The 19,910-nt window shown below is 38.2% G+C and overlaps 1 protein-coding gene across 2 annotated transcripts in view; it reads right to left on the bottom strand.

Annotated features, from left to right (window-relative positions):
* camta2 (calmodulin binding transcription activator 2) overlaps positions 1–14,817 on the bottom strand; it is a 45,690-nt gene extending 30,873 nt beyond the window's left edge. For both annotated transcript variants that reach the window (XM_058762568.1, XM_058762569.1), the window contains exons 1-10: positions 14,734–14,817; positions 9,673–9,773; positions 9,253–9,356; positions 8,404–8,471; positions 7,993–8,128; positions 7,842–7,913; positions 6,978–7,128; positions 5,639–5,764; positions 2,582–4,179; positions 1,236–1,362 (exon numbers count right to left, since the gene is read on the bottom strand). In XM_058762568.1, coding sequence (XP_058618551.1) covers positions 1,236–1,362; positions 2,582–4,179; positions 5,639–5,764; positions 6,978–7,128; positions 7,842–7,913; positions 7,993–8,128; positions 8,404–8,471; positions 9,253–9,356; positions 9,673–9,703 — 2,413 coding nt within the window. In that variant the 5' untranslated portion in view covers positions 9,704–9,773; positions 14,734–14,817. The remainder of the gene's footprint in view (positions 1–1,235; positions 1,363–2,581; positions 4,180–5,638; positions 5,765–6,977; positions 7,129–7,841; positions 7,914–7,992; positions 8,129–8,403; positions 8,472–9,252; positions 9,357–9,672; positions 9,774–14,733) is intronic.
* Between the last annotated feature and the right edge of the window lie 5,093 nt (positions 14,818–19,910).

Genomic DNA, 19,910 nt, shown 5'->3' with positions numbered 1-19,910 from the left:
AACTCTGTCTGTCAGTCATATAATGTCAGTGAATGGGACTCACGGCTTTGAGAGTAAAAAAAACAAACACAGACAAAACCAAATTGAACCCTGCGGCTCATGATGATATATTAAGGTCTAAAGACACGAAACGATCGGTCTGTGCAAGAAACTGAGCAGTATTTATATCATTTTTTACTTCTGATCCGCCGCCCGGTCCAACTGTCCTGAGCGCGTTCACAACAGCCGGCACGTGACGGTGTAAACGGCACCGGCTGTTGTGAACGCGGTCAGGAAGGTTACTCTCAAAGCCGTGGGTCCCATTGACTGACATTATAGGACTAACAGACTGCAGACTATTTGTGTTCTACTGAAGAAACAAAGTCACCTACATCTTGGATGCCCTGGGGGTAAGCAGATAAACATCACATTTTCATTTTTGGGTGAACTATCCCTTTAATGAAGTGAGATTTTACTATTTTTATTACACTAAATAACTGTAATGCTTATACACAAAAACTGTGTGCTTCCTCTTGTTGGTCTTTTTCTTTAAGGACATGGAAACTGATTTATATGTTTGTGCAGTGAGACTGTATTGTTTTTCTCTGTCAGACTGGATGTGTTCTGAGAAGCTGTGAGCGCCTCCGTGTGGCTGTGTGTGAGACCAACTCTGACCACAGGTGTGAGTGAGTGAGTGTGTGTGCGTGCATGTCTGTGTGTGTGTGTGTGTGTGTGTGTGTGTGTGTGCATGTCTGTGTGTGTGTGTGTGTGTGTGTGTGCGTGCATGTCTGTGTGTGTGTGTGTGTGTGTGTGTGTGTGTGTGTGTGTGTGTGTGTGTGTGTGTGTGTGTGTGTGTGTGTGTGTGTGCATGTCTGTCTGTCTGTGTGTGTGTGTGTGTGTGTGTGTGTGTGTGTGTCTGTCTGTGTGTGTGTGTGTGTGTGTGTGTGTGTGTATGTGTGTGTGTGTGTGTATATGTGTGTGTGTGTGTGTGTGTGTGTGTGTGTGTGTGTGTGTGTGTCTGTCTGTCTGTCTGTGTGTATGTGTGTGTGTGTGTGTGTGTGTGTGTGTGTGTGTCTGTCTGTCTGTGTATGTGTGTGTGTGTGTGTGTGTGTGTGTGTGTGTGTGTGTGTGTGTGTGCATGTCTGTCTGTGTGTGTGTGTGTCTGTCTGTGTGTGTGTGTGTGTGTGTGTGTGTGTGTGTGTGTGTGTGTGTGTGTGTGTGTGTGTGTGTGTGTGTGTGTGTGTGTGTGTGCTCACCCGGACAGTAACAGCGCAGGACTCCTGGCTGGATGAGAGAAGCAGGAACTCTGCTCTGGTCAAACACACATGAGTACCGGCCGTCCGTCTCTGACCACGGGCCTGTGATCAGCACCTTCACTCCGCCCTGAACCACAGAGAGTTAAACACGGTTATTACAGTTACCCCAAACTAAAACCATTAAAACATTCTCGTTACATGAAATAAAACACAATATTTTTAATTTTAGTAATTTTGTTACTAATTTGAGTATGGTAACACCAGTGTTACTTTAGTATAATTGAGATGCTAGTTTTTATTTATATTTTGTATATTTTGTCATTTTCATTTTAATTAAAGTTTTAGTAATTTTGCTGTTTTTGTCCATTTTTTGCCCATGTAATTTTTATTAATTAATTTACTAATTTTAGACAAGCTGAAATAAAAAGTAAGTTTTAAAAACTAAAGCTAAAATAAAAATTTATAGACAAAACAAAATTGTACTACAACCCGAATTCCGGAAATGTTGGGACATTTTTTAATTGAATAAAATGAAAACTAAAAGAATTTCAAATCACACGAGCCAACATTTTATTCACAATAGAACACAGAGAACATAAATGTTTAAATTTTACAATTTTATACACAAAATGAACTCATTTCAAATTTGATGCCTGCTCTGTTTAAACATTTGTTATGTTCTCTATGTTGTATTGTGAATAAAATATTGGCTCACCTGATTTGAAAGACTTTTAGTTTTCATTTAAATCAAATTAAAAAAAATATTTTTATATTTATTTTTTAAAATCGAAAATATAAAGATAAAAACAAATTAAAAAACGAAACTATATAGCATATAAAATATAATCCATAGTAGTCTCAATTATACTAAAATAACACTGGTGTTAACCAAACGAAACACAAGCAGAAACGCATTTTATAATCAGAACAGAACTTTTGTTCTTCTTCTACAAACAGTCAAAGCTTAAACTTCAGAAAAGAATGTTTCTACACCTAAAAGACTTCATTTTGTATTTATTTTAAATGATTTTGCAATGGATTTGCAGCAATTAAAGAAACAGTTCACCAAAAATGAAGATTCTGTTATCATTTACTCACCCTCAACAAGTTTTGTCTTGCTGGTAACCAAACCCATTGACTTCCATAGAATGAAAATGAATACTATGGAAGTCAATGGCTACCGTCACCTGTTTGGTTACCAGCATTCTGCAAAATATCTTCTTTTGTGTTCAACAGAAGTAATGCATTCATACAGGTTTGAAAAGACTTGAAGGTGAGTAAATGATGATAGAATTTTCATTTTTGGATGAACTGTCCCTTTAAAGAAGTGGTGTGAAGATTCATACCTCAGGGTACGACCACTCGGGCGAGAAGTCTGTGATGTTGGCCAGCCGCTGGGCTTCCGCTGGGTTTCCTCCGGAGTTTGTAAGGAGCGGGAAGGGCAGGAACGAGGTGGATGGTGTCGGCTGAGGAGGAACCACGTAGCGGACGGGGTAAATGGGCGGAGCCAGGGTGGGCGGGTGACTGACGGGCTCCTCTGTAATCAGCTCAGATATGAGGTCGGGGAAGGTGGAGTCAAATGTAAGCCCCGCCTCCTCACCGTCTATATGGCCGCAGTGGGTGGTGTCCATGGGCGTGACTTCTGATTCAAAATTTGCATGAGTGGGTGGAGACTGCTCCTCCTTCACTTGTACGGAACTCGCGCTTGGGGGCGTGGCCGGGGGCGGGATCAGATTCGGAGGTTGAATGCACATGGAGTGTGACTCTAAGAGACAAGGGTGCTGTGACTCCGCCTTTTCTCCCACTGGAGGCAGCTGATTGGTCGGCAGAACTTCGAGGGAGGGTGTTATTTGGGTGGCAGGTGAGAGCCGATTGGTTAGGAGATGACCGGGCGGGGCTTGAGCGGCGAATCTGGTGGGAGGAGCTCTGTTGTCAGAGGGCGGGACAGACAAAGGGGAACCCAGTGAATCGAGTCCTAAAGACGACTCCAGACACAGCGGGAGCAACACAGAAGTTGTTCGCGTCGGAGAGAGCGAAAGAGACAGCGAGGACGAGGGACGACCCGGAATACTCTTCCTCTCCGTCTCGGAAGAGAGGGAGGATAGAGATGACGGTGGAGACGTGGGAGAAAGAGACAGAGCCAGAGACGGCGGCTGAGGAGACGTGGAAGGAGGCGGAGACGGAGAAGAGGAGGCGGAGACAGAGTGGGGCGTGAGGGCGGGGCCTCCGTAGGTCTGCCCCTGTTTGGGGCTGTTTAGGAAGGAGTCGGGGTCAAACGGGAGCAGCGAGGGCGATGGCGACTTCGGGTTTGGGTGCAGGAGTGTCCCGGGGGTGTCGGTCAGCAGCAGTCCTCCAATCACAGGGCTGGGCAGGAGAGTGAGTGATAGCGTGGCCACGCCCTGATTAGGAGGGGCGGGGCTCGGTGGGGAGGCGGAGCTTGGTGGGGAGGGCGTGTCATGTTTGGGCGGCACAGGAGATAGAACAAGACGTCCGCCGGCGCGGGTGAGCGACAGGTGGGTGGAGCCTAACTCTGCATTTGGGTCCTCCCCACAGCCACGCCCCACTGGTGCCGCCGTCGTCATGACGATGAGTGCCGCCAATCCACCTCGCTGGTCACCATAGAATCCGTTTCTGTTGCTAAGAGAGATTGTCGCCGCCCGCTGCGTTTGGGGCGGACTGGAAGACGAGGAGGAAGAGGAGGCGGAGCATGGGGAAGCCACGCCCCCCGGATCATCGCCCCGCCCGCCCTCTTCTGGCTGCATCCTCTCTGAAGGCACAACAGCGACTAATGCATCGCCTGGTCCCGCCTCCCACCCGACCTCTGAGCCCTCATTGGCCAGATTCTGCAGCTCGCTGAGGGCAGGGTGAGGAGTGGGCAGTTTGGGCGAGATGATGCGATGTTTGGTGCTGTTGCAGCGGTGAGGAATGTTGGATCCGGGAGATGCTGCGGGAAACACGTCACACAGCAACTCAGTGACCCTGATAAAATCACACGCTAGCATCTCAAAGTATGGGGTTTAGTTAAACAAAAACAATAAAAACAGTAATATTGTGAAATATTATGACAACTTATTGTAAAAATTGTGAATGTGTGTGTGTGTGTGTGTGTGTGTGTGTGTGTGTGTGTGCGCGTTTTTGTGACAAATGAGGACATAGATGTGTATAATGACGAGGGTATGGCAGGTATTACAAGGAGAAGGTGACTTTTCAGGACATTGACCCATGTCCCCACTTTCCAAAACACAATAAAGAGATAAATAATAATTTTGTTATAGGCTATCTACAACAGCAAAAGAAGCAAAACCCAAGAAGACATTAAGCAAATACATATAACAAACAATAGGATAAAAAATGACAAACTATTTCCATGTTTTCAAACTTTTTTATGTAGAGAAATCACGCTTTCCGTCTCCCGTTCTCTCCCACATACGCACACAGTAGTTACAGACGCACACTCGTGCACACACATGGAGACACGCACCGACATTTGATGTCAGTGCTGCGCCGCAAATTTATCAATAAGCTGAAAAGCTACTTGATATTTCTCAGTAGTGAGGTTCTTGAAGCAGTTCAACTTAAAGATTCGCTATTAGACACTGCTGCTGAGAGACGCACACGCAGGTATTCACACGCGCTTAATCTCTCTCTCTCTGCATTATCCTGCATATCAATAACTCAAGCCTCCGTTATTAGTTCTAAAATGTCGTTTTCAGGATGGAAACATGACAAATGTCTTGAAATAACATATCTGAACAATGTCTTGATGTGTGGTTGTGACTCAAGGCTGTTAAAATTATTAGAGAAATAATGCACCCTGAATGTGGCCACAACGCTGGAGCCTATTAATGGAACGGTCTTTCTCCGTTCTTAAACGAATTAAGAACTACATTTGATCTTTAATGACTAAACGCAAGCCGAACGACTTCACACTTATTGCGATACAGAAAAACACCGTAACGGTTTCATCTGATGATGTTTTTGTTTTTTTTGCTGGGGTGGTAATAATATATATTGATATGGAAGGGGGGCCCAAAAATGTATTTTGCCTATGTCACAATAAGAGTTAAATCCGGCCCTGTGTGTGTGTGTGTGTGTGTGTGTGTGCGAGTGTGTGTGTGTGTGTGTGTGTGTGTGTGTGTGTGTGTGTGTGTGTGTGTGTGTGTGTGTGTGTGTGTGTGTGTGTGTGTGTGTGTGTGTGTGTGTGTGTGTGTGTGTGTGTGTGTGAGTGTGTGTGTGTGTGTGTGAGTGTGTGTGTGTGTGTGTGTGTGTGTGTGTGTGTGTGTGTGAGTGTGAGTGTGTGTGTGTGTGTGTGTGTGTGTGTGTGTGTGTGTGCGTGCAGTGTGTGCAGTGTGAGTGTGAGTGTGAGTGAGTGTGTGTGTGTGTGTGTGTGTGTGTGTGTTTACCGCAGAGGCAGGTGTGTGTTCGAGGTTGTGGTTTGGTCTGTTGTGTTTCTAGGATCTGTTGCACCATCTGCTCCACTGAGAGCTCCACAGAACCGTTGCCTCCACACGACCATTTCATACTGTGGACTGAACACACACACAGATATAGAGTCATTTACAGTCACACTGACCAGATAAAACGTGAGTGACGACCATATGCTGAATTATTGAAAATGTAACACACACACACACTGAGTGATTTAGGTTTTTTGCATAAATTGTTCAACACTTCAGCAGTCCGGTGTCAATTATTCTGCCGCTACCACAGTAACCACATGTTAGCATCACTCTCATTTGTGACCCTGGACCACAAAACCAGTCATAAGGGTCAATTTTGTGAAATTCAGATTTATACATCATCTGAAAGAATAAATAATCTTTCCATTGATGTATGGTTTGTTAGGATCAGAAAATATTTGGCTGAGATACAACTATTTGAAAATCTGGAATCTGAGGGTGCAAAAAAATCAAAATATTGTGAAAATCACCTTAAAAGTTGGGGTGGGCGATATGAGCTAAAATTCATATCATGATATTTTCCACTGTCCAGACGATATCGATATTATATCACGATATGAGGGGAAAAAAATTGGAATCACATTTTAGTAGACTTTAGTTAAATTACAGGCAGAATATGTATTTTCACCTTATATAACTAGAAAAAAAACATGATTTCAAGATCTAAGGCAAAAATGTACTTTAGATGTGTGAAATTATGCTACAAAAGACACCTGCGCAAAAGAAAAATCTTTGTCTGTCCATCCAATGAAATCCATGAATATATAACGGTATCCATGGTATAGCAAAATCCATATCATGACACAACATAATACCGTTAGTCACGTTAATACTGGTACAGCGCCCACCCCTACTTTCCAGATGAAGTTCTTAGCAATGCATATTACTAATCAAAAATTACATTTTGATATATTTACGGTAGGAACCAATTTGTTGTATGGTGAGGCTGCAGGCGTGTGATTGGTTGTATGGTGAGGCTGCAGGCGTGTGATTGGTTGTTTGGTGAGGCTGCAGGCGTGTGATTGGTTGTTTGGTGAGGCTGCAGGCGTGTGATTGGTTGTTTGGTGAGGCTGCAGGCGTGTGATTGGTTGTATGGTGAGGCTGCAGGCGTGTGATTGGTTGTTTGGTGAGGCTGCAGGCGTGTGATTGGTTGTATGGTGAGGCTGCAGGCGTGTGATTGGTTGTTTGGTGAGGCTGCAGGCGTGTGATTGGTTGTTTGGTGAGGCTGCAGGCGTGTGATTGGTTGTATGGTGAGGCTGCAGGCGTGTGATTGGTCACTCACACATGGGTTTGAGTTGAGACAGCAGTTCGTCTCGGCTCCAGCGCAGACTGTCCCTGCGGTCGGTCAGAGCACACGACACCGGGCCACATGACTTCACACTGTCCTCCAGCGACGGCACGTTCAGATAGTGCACGAGAACAATGTCTGGGTTCTGACACACACACACACACAGGATATGCATTTTTGTAAAACAATGTCATAGTTAAAATAAGTGTAATAGAACACGTACTAAAAATTAAATACATCATACAAATGTAAAATAAACCATTTTAAAATAAAAACAATTAAAGTAAAACACTAAAATTGTTAAATATTTTTCTTAATTTTAAAATATAAACTAATAATGAAAACACATACTAATTTATTTACTTATTAAATCACAAAAATGTTTGAATAAAAGTAATGAAAATAAAACACTTAAAATAGATGTATTTAAAATGTATTAAATCATAAAATGTCTAAAATAAATATTTTAAAATAAAAACAATTAAAATATATATATATTTTTAAATCAAAATAAAGAAATACTTTATTAAAATAAAAATAAAGCAATAAAAATAAAACATTTATTAAAATTAATAATAATAATAGAAATGATTAAAATAATTAAATCATAAAACAAAAAATAATTTTAATATAACAAAATAAAAATAATTAATTATTAAATCATAAATATGCTAAATTAAAATAAATATATTTATTTTTATTTTTTATTTCTTGTTTATTGCAAACATCTAGCACTGAAGCAAAGCATAGATGTTGTATAAAAAAATAATATCATAACTACAGTAACTTCTTATTTAATATGTACACATCCTGGCTTCTGATTGGGTAGATTAGTGTCACATGCTCATAATAACTAACCTGCAGCAGCCAATAGCATCTCCTGTGGAATGTTGGGACGATGGAGGAATGAACATAACAACCGTAAAGACACTGCAGGAGGAGAGAGAGAAACGTGTGAGCGTGACACACACACACACACACACACACACACTCGCACACACACACACACCTCCATGCCCTGAACCTTCAGCTTCATGTGATCCTCTCTGGTCGTCTTTCCGTCCTTCCTCTTCTTCCAGCAATATCCATCTTTCCGGTATTTGACCTTCTTGCGATTGTAAAGGATGATCGAGCCGTTCTGTGGCCTGTGTGTGAACATCATCGATTTCATTCACCGTTCAGGAAGCAGGAATTAAAAATACACTTCAGTCAAAACACAACCAGACAGCTGAACCAATCTTGTTTTAAATATTCACTAATGCCACTGTACGTTCAATTAATTTACTTTTAGATCAAATTAACTTGTGAATCATGTGTGTGAACCGCTGTTAAACTCCCGTGTAGCTGTGTGTTGACAGAACTTCAGTCGGTCCACCATCAGTCACGTGAAAATGAAATCAAACACGGTCTGACGACTGACCTGGTCTTAAGCGTGCAAGAAAGCCACTCGTCATGTCTGTCGAACGAAATCAAGAAGGATGCTATTTCCTGAAACACACAAACACAACACACTCAGATTATAATCCAGTGTCCGCTATAAACCAGCTGTGATCAGGGCTGTGAAATTAAAAAAATTTACATTTTCATTACTTGAAATTAATAAAATATAACAAACTAATAAACACAAATAAAATATAAAATAACTTAAACTTAGTTGCCAAGCCAACATTTCTCATTTTTATTTACTTAAAACAAAATAAACTAAAACTAATAAGCAAAGAAACAGACATCAAAAATGAGAACAAAATAAATAAATAAATACAAAAGCATGAAACAAAATTCCTAAAACGTGAACTCAATTAAATTAATTACAAAAATGTAACATTAAAATGAATGAATGATTAAAATAAAACATTTTTAACACTAAAAACTAATGAAATAATAAAAATGCAAAACTGAAATAATTTAAAAATAAAAACAATCAAAATAAAACACTTATTAAAAGATCTCATAAAAACATCAAATCATTGACAGAATAGAGTTCAGTGTAAAGCTGATGAGACTGATGATAATCCACATGAATAAAAAACATTTTTATCACATAAAAGGAAATAAATGTGAACTGAAATAAAATAGAATATAAAAACTCTTCAACTCATTTTATTTCAGCTTTATTTGCCAGTGCAAAAAATACTGAAACTGAAATAAAACTTACTAAAAACAATAGACGTATTTAACAAATCATGAAATATGAAAAATAGAAACTAATATCAAATCCTAATAGAGTCTGACAGTATGAAGTTAATATTTTATGTGCAGCGACACACACCTCGTTGGTGTTCCAGCGCAGTCTCTCTTTGGGTAAAGAGCTGGTGCGAGGCAAACACTCCAGCAGCTTATTGGGTAAAAACACTTTCATCTGACCGCTGGTCTCTGTTAAACACCAAACACCGGTCAGCACTGACCATCACACACTCATCATCATCTACACATCTATACTTCTGTTCTGGTTTTTACATGTAAATATTCAGCATGGATGTATATGTGTGTGTGTGTGTGTGTGTGTGTGTGTGTGTGTGTGTGTGTGTGTGTGTGTGTGTGTGTGTGTGTGTGTGTGTGTGTGTGTGTGTGTGTGTGTGTGTGTGTGTGTGTGTGTGTGTGTGTGTGTGTGTGTGTGTGTGTGTGTGTGTGTGTGTGTGTGTGTGTGTGTGTGTGTGTGTGTGTGTGTGTGTGTGTGTGTGTGACGGACCGGACTCTGTGGTCGTGTCCTTGTTGTTCATGGTGAAGTTCACACACTCCTCCGGCCTGCAGGAGGCAGTCACACATTCCAGGGAGGACGAAACTGCAACACTGACAGGAAATACAATAAAAGTTAACACAAATTAAATTAAATTAAAAAAAAAAAAATTCTAAAAAAAAATAAATAAAAATTTTTATTTCAGCAAATTAACTTTATATCGTAAATTAACTAAAGCCAAAGCTAAAATAAAATCTATGAAAACTAGAGACATATATAAAAAAAGAAGAATTAAGGTTTTTATTTGCATCTTTTCATTGAGCTTATTTATCAACCAAGTAAAGTAAAAAAAAAAACTGGTGGTTTTGAAACAGAAATATTTCTTTAAAAATTCTAAATAGCTTTGTAAACTCTATCAGATATACACACACCACCAGCCAAAGCTAGGAATCATTACGATTTTTTTTTTTTTTTTTACACAATTTTTACAGATTTATACATTTTTATTTAAATTATTAGTTTACATGAGAGTTTATAAAATTTAAAGAAAAAAAAACTAATACTTTTATTAATCAAGGATGCATTAAATTGATCAAAACTGTCAGTAAAGACATTTATAATGTTAATAAAGATTTCTGTTTCAAATAAATGCTGTTCTTTTGAACTTTCTATTCATCTGTGAATCCTGAAAAATAAAATGTATCACAGTTTCCACAAAAATATTGAGCAGCACAACTGTTTTCAACATTGATAATAATCAGAAATGTTTGTTGAGCAGCAAATCAGCATATTATTATGATTTCTGAAGATCATGTGACACTGAAGACTGCAGTAATGATGCTGAAAATACAGCTGCGCATCACTGGCATTACTGGCTTGTACTTTTACATCCATAATATTATAAATCTACAGTTTATTGCTGGTCTGTGGTTTTACAGTGCTGTAATTTTTAAAGATTTCATATTATTGTAAGATGAGCTTAAAGGTGCACGACTATGAAAATCACAGCTTCAGTGTGACATCAGCAAGAAGAAGTATAATTTCATAGATATTGTTAATAATAGTTGTTCATATTAAAATATGTATGAACTTAATACATGACCTAGACTATATATTTAGCACAAATCCTGTCATTTTAATAAATATTACATGAAATGTATTAAGAATAGTTGCTGCTCCTCTTTAAGCTCTTCACATTCAACGTCTGTAAATACTTCATAAACACACTTTACATATTAAAAGTTAATATTAAAGTGAATTGATTTTCTCTGGATTCTGACTCAGATCTGCAGACCGGCTCTGATCTCTGGCTTCTCCAGACTGTAAATCTGAGGAAAATCATGCAGTGTTCTCCAGTCACAAGAGAATATAGATAAACTGACATGCATTTAATAAGAGGTTCATCTCCATGAATTACATGTTTTATTGCTTTGTTTTATCTGATTTTTGAATGTTATTTAGCTGAACGTGGACTATAGATGCTGCAATGTGCTTGAATCACACTTCACTATGAATATATAACTGTTCTGCTTTTTGTGATTGACTTTGTGCCTTCAAAACAATATATTTTTACAATTATTCTTTAAAAACTTTCCTTAAAGTTTAAAGTTTGTCTTGACTAACTTTTTTTATCTAGTTTAAAATAAAATTAAATATTTTTGTGTGAGAGATTAATATTTTATTTTAACAAGTTTTTGTACTGAAACCAATTTCGTGTGCACTAAAAATGTCTAAATGTAGATACTGATGAGCTTAAGGTACGTTTACCCTATTTTTTTTTTTTATTTCTAGTGTATGAAGATACATAAACCACATAAAATGCAGCTACACTGAGCTAAAATACTGTATCAGCACCTGCTAATTATTCTGAAGTTCACACACACACACACACACACACACACTCTCTCACACACACACACACACACACGCGCACACACACACACAAGCACACACACACACACACACACACACACACACACACACACACACTCTCACACACACACACACACACACACACGCACACACACACACACACACACACACACACTCTCTCTCACACACACACACACACACACACTCTCACACACACACACACACACACACACTCTCTCACACACACACACACACACACACACACTCTCTCACACACACACACACACACACACACACTCTCTCTCACACACACACACTCACAGAATATGAACTGGGTGGGGTTTATAAAGAAACATAAAACCCACAATAAAAGCCACCAGATAAAAACGAGATAAAAACACATAACTAGACTGTAACAGCGATGGATTGCTGTAGAAAGCCTCTCTCTCTGGATCTGTCGTCTGTGTTGCCTGGTAACTGCAGCAGTAGGTGATCAAATGTATTCTCACAGTTCTCTCTCACACACACGCACACACACACACACACACACACACACACACGTGTTTCTCTTATATAATATCGATGTGTTCGCTGTGCTGCTGGTTCTGACGGATCATCAGTTCAGTCCAGAAACAATCACATTCTCTCATGTCTCGTGTCCTGATGTCTCAATGCTATTTGATCCCTAAATATCAAAATACATTTCAAAATACAGACAATATTTCTAAAACATATCATTTTGAAGTTATAATCCAATATACATTAAATTAGTAAATGATCAGGCTGAGTAAGTGCTAGAAACTCTACAAATAATAGCATCAAAGCATATTTTTTCACATTTCTATGTATTTCTGTTTTTCTTTTAGCAAATACTGTGTAAAATAATTTCAGGGATTAATTCGTTTTTTTTCTTCAGATTTTGTTTTATTTGTTTTTCCAAATTCAGTTTTTCTTCTGTATTCAGTTTTTTTCTCTTTTTATTTTACTCCATTTTATTTATTTTTTTGTAAACAAAAAGCATGTCTAATTAATTTAAATCATGGAATCTTTAGAATTGAACAACAATTTATTAAAAGTTTGATAAAAATATATTTTTAGTGCCTTGAAATGAAATGTTTTTATGATTTTCTTTCAGAATTGTTTTATTTTCCCTTTTATTACATGTTTTTCATTTTAATTTTTCTGGATTGCATTTTATTGGTTTATGATTGAAGATTAAATCCTCATTATGCATTTCAGCATCAGTCATTGAACTACCAGCTGACCGCAGATCATTTTTATTACTAATAATTCATAATCAAAACAGGTGCTTTTACTGTTCAGATTTCTAAATAAAGCAATAATCTTTAGCCTAAGGCTGCGCCATCAGAGAATAACCCACGAGCACTCTGGACAATGAATAAATCATAAGTATTATGTAAATAAAACATGTACCTTTTCAGTCAACACAAATCATTAGCGACAGAAAATACGGTAAACGCCACACCACCAAACAAATTATATTTTATTTTTGTCTTGTGTAATTTCTGTGCCAACCAAAAGCATCGTAAGCATAAGCAGATCACAGAAACCACCGTCAGCAAAATACATCAAATTACTCAAAATAAGCATTAACATCAACTAAAACAACTCAAATTCAAGATACTTTATACATAACACATTAGTACAGGATTCAGTGCTCCATCACGAGCATCTACCGGCTTTTTTATTTTTTCAGTGAATGTGGCTCATTTACTTTTATAAGCTGAAAGATCATAAAAACAACCACAATTTCCACAAAAACATTCCACAAACAACCACATCACGACCGTTTTCAACAACAACAGCGTCAGTGTGTAGACATCAACCTCCATGCAATATAATGTACTGCACTGTGTGTGTGTGTGTGTGTGTGTGTGTGTGTGTGTGTGTGTGTGTGTGTGTGTGTGTGAGTGCGTGCGTCTGTGTGTGTGTGTGTGTGTGTGTGTGCATCTGTGTGTGCGCGTGTGTGTGTGTGTGCGTGTGCGTCTGTGTGCGCGTGTGTGTGTGTGCGTGTGCGTCTGTGTGTGCGTGTGTGTGTGTGTGTGTGCGTCTGTGTGTGCGTCTGTGTGCGTGTGTGTGTGCGTCTGTGTGTGCGTGCGTCTGTGTGTGCATGTGTGTGTGTGTGTGTGTGTGTGAGTGTGTATTAGTGCTGTCAAAAGATTCATCGCAATTAATTGCATCCAAAGTAAAAGTTTTTGTTTACATGTGCATGTACCGTGTATATTTATTATGTATATATAAATACACACACATACAGTATATATTTTGAAAATATTTACATGTGTTTAAATGTATTTATATGCATTTAATTTATATTATATATAAATATATTTAATGTATAAACATGCATTTGTGTGTGAATAAAAAACTTTTATTTTGTATGTGATTAACTGCGATTAATTGTTTGGCAGCACTAATATATATATATATAATTCCTGTTAACTGACTAAATGCCACAGTACTTTATTAATGCCATGATCTCAAAATAAAAGTAATGTCAGCTAATTAATCAGTCTATGTGAAGCCTGAATACAAACACAATCTAATAACAAATAAGCATTAGTTTCATGACATTTCAGCATATTTCAGTGTATATTAATGCTCTATGAAGCAGTGAGTGTTGATGATTCATATTTGTCATTTTTTCAGTATTCTGTGAATGTGTTTACATGATATTGTGTGTGATTCAGCTCTTATCTACACACACTCACCACAAATACTGTGGTAATACTATGGTATCAGACGGTAACGCTATGATACTGCATGGTGCGATATTTACACAGAAATAAAAGGAACAATGGCAGTGTACAGAAACATGGTAATACCATGGTACTCTGTGAGAGCCATAACGGCACCGTACTCTATACACACACACACACACACACACACACACACACACACACACACACACACACAGAACCGACCGAAACCGTCGGACTGAGTTTCATTATTTTATTCATAAACATAAATATGACAAACATGACAGAGGCCCCTGACTGACACACGCACGCGCGCACACACGCAAATACACCACACACACACACACACACACGCTGAGAAGCGAGATACAGACACACACACGGCGCACTGCTGCAGGAGGAACAGAACCGAACCGCGCTGCCGGTTCTGAGGAACTGACAGGAACGCCTGACCCTAACGGCGACGGATTCCGCCACTTACCTTCCGCCTTCACGAGCGCCGCCATCTTCTTCACACCAGTGACGTCACGCAGACGGGCGCGCGCCCGCCGGAACCGAGCACGCGCACAGACAGATAGACAGACAGACAGACAGACAGACAGACAGATAGATAGATAGATAGATAGATAGATAGATAGATAGATAGATAGATAGATAGATAGATAGATAGATAGATAGATAGATAGATAGATAGATAGGGTGGATGGATATCACTTTAACGGGGAATCATCTCAGTTAAATCCAGTAAAGTATGGAGTGCCACAAGGATCTGTCTTAGGTCCTCTGCTATTTTCAATATACATGTTGCCCCTTGGTAATATTATTAGAAAATACGGGATTAGTTTCCATTGTTATGCTGATGATACTATATTTCTACAAGCCCAGATGTAACTTCTAAATTATCTACGCTAACAGAGAATTTTCTCCTATTAAATTTGGATAAGACCGAGATATTATTGGACCAAAAAAAACAGTGCACAGAATCTCTTGGATTACAGTTTGCATCTGGACGGATGTACTGTTACTTACTCTACAGTCAAAAAATTGGGTGTTATATTACTCTGGAATAACCTTCCTGATTGTAACAGAGTGACAGAAGCGTGAGGCGTGCGGATCCATGTGCAAGCTTTTTATTGACAGACGTGGTGAACAAGCACTAGCAAGCAGGTATGGCACGGGCAAGACACAAGAATATTCCTAGGGCTGGCGTAGGTCATCGATCGGCAAACAGAATCCAGAGGGCTTGACAAGATGAGTAATCCAGAAACATGAGCAATACTCCAGACGAGGTGCAGATGGAGTCCGAGCGGCGAGGCAAGGGTTAATCCAAGGTACACAGGCAGGAATCAGGAAACAAGAAACAAGGCAATATGAAAAGACCAGACTAAACTAGAACAAGACTCCGTAAGGCAGCTAACACTAGGAGACAGTACTCAGCGATCTGAACAGGATCTGAGTATGTGTTATATAGAGTTATATACGCTGCAAAAAATGCTTTTCTTACTTAGATTTTTTGTCTTGTTTCCAGCCAAAATATCATGAAATTCTTAAATCAAGAAGGATTTTCTAGACAAGTCAAAATTAAGTGAGTTTTTGCTTGAAACAAGCAAAATAATCTGCCAATGGGGTAAGAAAAATAATATTGTTTTCTGTTTGAAATAGGAAAATTAAGTAATTGTAATTAGATTAAATTACATTTTAAAATACTCATAATCAGACTACAATAACTTTTTATGGATTACATGATGAACAGGGCTTGACATTAACTTTTTTGCTCCATCCACTGTGGCTAGTGGTTTTCCAAATTTACTAGCCACTCAGCATTTCACTGGCCACAATTTTGTTGTTGGAAAATTACGTTTTATATGACTTAATATTGCATAGAAAAATTTATTTAAATTGATTTACAGGTAATTTTTTGACCTATTTGAAGGGCATTTTTCCCTAAACGCATAAATGCATGCATCATTTTTCATATCAAATTCTTACATTCTGTTAATAATTTCACTTACTATAATAAAGACAATATAGGGCTGTTACCAATCAAATTAAATCAGTATCTACAAAATCCACTGCAGAAGAAACAGAAGTGACTGGAGCGGCATTCAGATGCTTTTACACGAACAGTTCAGTGTAGCTGAAATATAGCATGAATGCATTTACACTGCATGCAAAATTATAACAGCATAAATAATGTTGTAGTCACAGTGCTGCTACTGTGTCGGAGATGAAGGAGATTCAGAACTCATCACAGTCTTTATTAAATCCAGATAAAGACACACACAGAACAGGCAGGAACACACACGTAGCATTGGGGTTGATGTATAATACCAGACGCTAGACGCGGGAAAACACAGGGCTTAAGTACTTGGGAGTAAACGAGATAACGAGGGGAACACAGGTGAATCTAAGGGTGCTTTCACACTAGCACTTTTGGTGCGCACCCGAGTTCGATTGGCGTCTGAGTTCGGTTCGTTTGGATGATGTGAACGCTGTCTTCCGAACTCAGGTGCGCACCCACGAACCGTACCCGAGTCCGCTTGAAAAGGTACCCTGATAGCACACGTACATCTCTGAGACGTCTATTTGACGTCTGCATTTACATCTGCAAGACGTATTTTTTAGGCTGTTTGCTCATCTGCAATACGTCTATAGGACGTCTCCTTTTAGATGTCAAATAGACGTCTATTAGATGTCTTTAAGATGTTTATGATTTAGAATGCATGTAAAACTGACATCTTACAGACGTCTGTCAGACGTTTATAGACAGCAGATGCTTTCCAGATCAAGAGATCTTTAACAGACATCTTGCAGACGTACGTGTGCTATCTGGGTACGGTTCATGTGAACTCCGGTACGGTTCGCTGCAGATGTGAACGCAATCGTACCAAATCGCGAAAGTGAACCGCTATTAATGACGTATTATTTGATAAAAATGTGTGTATGTGTGTGATTCACTCACTTTCCTGACGAGCGTGACTGACACGCAGCAAACAGTGAGCTGTATGTCTCATTTCTATTCGCCTTCAGCGTTCTTTAGAGCATTTGCAGTACATTCGTAAGACAGTTCAAAAACGTAAATATATAAAAGAGAGCAATCTTATGCATTTTGCCGCGTTCTCCTGCGCCGTCGTTACTAAGCAACAGCTGCTGGCTTGATGACACAAACGAACCACGGTTCGGAACCAAATGAAATAATATGAACGCAGTCCAGCGGGGGCAGGGGGAGGGGGAGCAATCGAACTCGGGTTCGGACCAGGCAAGCGAACCAAGTGTGAAAGCACCCTAAGGATCATAATGGGAGCTCAACACAAGACACCCCAGATAGCACACGTACGTCTACAAGATGTCTGTTAAAGATCTCTTGATCTGGAAAGCATCTGCTGTCTATAAACGTCTGACAGACGTCTGTAAGATGTCAGTTTTACATACATTCTAAATCATAAACATCTTAAAGACATCTAATAGACGTCTATTTGACATCTAAAAGGAGACGTCCTATAGACGTATTGCAGATGAGCAAACACCCTAAAAAATACGTCTTGCAGATGTAAATGCAGACGTCAAATAGACGTCTCAGAGATGTACGTGTGCTATCAGGGACAGGACTGACAGTTGTGAGCTCGATGTTTTAATATATATATATATATAGGCCTATATATATATACAAATATGAAATGTTAGAAAAAATGCAAAGATAAGCTACTATGAAAGTAAACCGCCAGTAGGTGGCAGCAAGTGACTATCTTAATTAATGAGTCATTGAAGCATGCCTTCAAATGATTCGTTCAGACAGATGATTCATTCAAGAATGAAGCAAGTGCCTGTCTTTATGAATGGACCACTGAATCACTGACTCAAATGATTCAAAATTCATTAACAAAACACCTCTGTGTGTTGCAGAGATGCGCGACTGCTCTGCTGCGATCTTTGTTTGGAACTATTTTCATTAACCAAATGGAGCAAAAACAGTCAACGTTGACAATATATTTAATAAATTCAAATATTAAACTGTCAAATTTGCAATCGTGGTTTTCAGGAAACTTTCGTGTCATGCTGCTTAACTAGGCTGTATATTATAAATATAAAAGCTATGCATTATGTTTCTTCTGTGTGCAGTTGTGTTCTCTCGAGATTCTCTCTCAGACAGCTGCGTGAGCTTCAGCTGGTGTGATCTTGTAGTGACTGATTATCCATTATCAATCGCAGTTTACACTGACTGAACGTAATAAAATCAGAACTATTCTCGCCAAAGATTTGGTGCAATTAGATGTTTTAATCAGATTAGTTGTCCGGTCGGGCAAGTGCAATTCTCTTCTTTCACTTGCCCCTTAAAAAAATCCACTTGTCCCAGACAAGCATTAATGTTGAGCTCTATTACATATTATTCACACAATAGCCATAAATTATGAATAATCTCCCTAATTCCTATTTTTCATCTTTTGAATGTTCCTTTCTAAAATAGTCTGCTGCTTATATACACTCAGAAAGTCTGTCAGTTTTGTGAACATTCACTCAGAGATCAGTCATTAGGTGCTGCGAGTACAAGAAGTGTTTCAACATTGCATCAGCTACTGATGAACATATTCATTTTTATTTAAATTATCAATCAGTAGATTATTCAACCATGTATTTCTGTCTTTGGAAGGCGTTTGTCTTTCAAACACATTAAAATGCACAAATTCAAATTAACTTTGTCATCTGATCCTCTTTCACCTAATATATTTTTATTTGAAGTACCCCTGAGATTTTAAAATAAATATTTTAATAATTAAATATCACATTTGCATGTTCACGGTTCTCTGACATTAATGGTCACATTACATGCAGGTAAACATAAAATATTTAATCTTTTTTAGTAAGTGTTTTATTTTGTTGTTACGTTAAAATGATTGATTTTAATTTTTATGATTTAATTAATTACAAACCCAGTTTCTGAAACTTTGACGTAATGTTTAATGCACTTCATGCTGTTAATTACAACGAATGTAATATATTTTTTTACTCTTTATATTTTTATTAGTGCTGTCAAATGATTAATCGCATACAAAATATGTTTTTGTGTGTTTTGTGTATATTTATTATGTATATATATAAATACACACACATACAGTATATATTTTGAAAATATTTACATGAATTTACATGCGTATATTTATATTCACATAATTTATGTTATAAATAAATACATTTCATATATAAAAATAAGATTTCTCTGAAATATATACATGCGGCGTGTGTGTATTTATATATTCATAATAAATATACAAAGTACACATAAATATATTATGTAAACAAAAACATTTCTTTTGGATGCGATTAATCATTTGACAGCACTAATTTTTATATCAATATAGTACAAGATTGTCCTAATTAAATCAAATTGATAAACAAGTTACGTCAAAACTAATCCAAAAGTAGTCTGATTATATTAGCTAAAGTGTTTAATGTAATAGATTACGTTACTAACTACAATTTTGGTCGTGAAAAGTGGAATCAGCGACGGATTACTGTGTGTAAGTAATCTACAAAAAATAAATAGACAAAACAAAACAAAACTGAATGAAAGACAAGCAATTAGAGATTTTCATTTGATGCTGACTGTATTTTCATGGTGAATTTGTGTTGGTTTTATTCTGAAAGAAAACACAGTGCAGA

This window comes from Onychostoma macrolepis, chromosome 23 (assembly GCF_012432095.1).
Source record: "Onychostoma macrolepis isolate SWU-2019 chromosome 23, ASM1243209v1, whole genome shotgun sequence".
Lineage (NCBI taxonomy): Eukaryota > Metazoa > Chordata > Actinopteri > Cypriniformes > Cyprinidae > Onychostoma > Onychostoma macrolepis.
The sequence above is the reverse complement of the archived record's forward strand: the minus strand, read 5'-3'. Positions and strand labels throughout refer to the sequence as shown.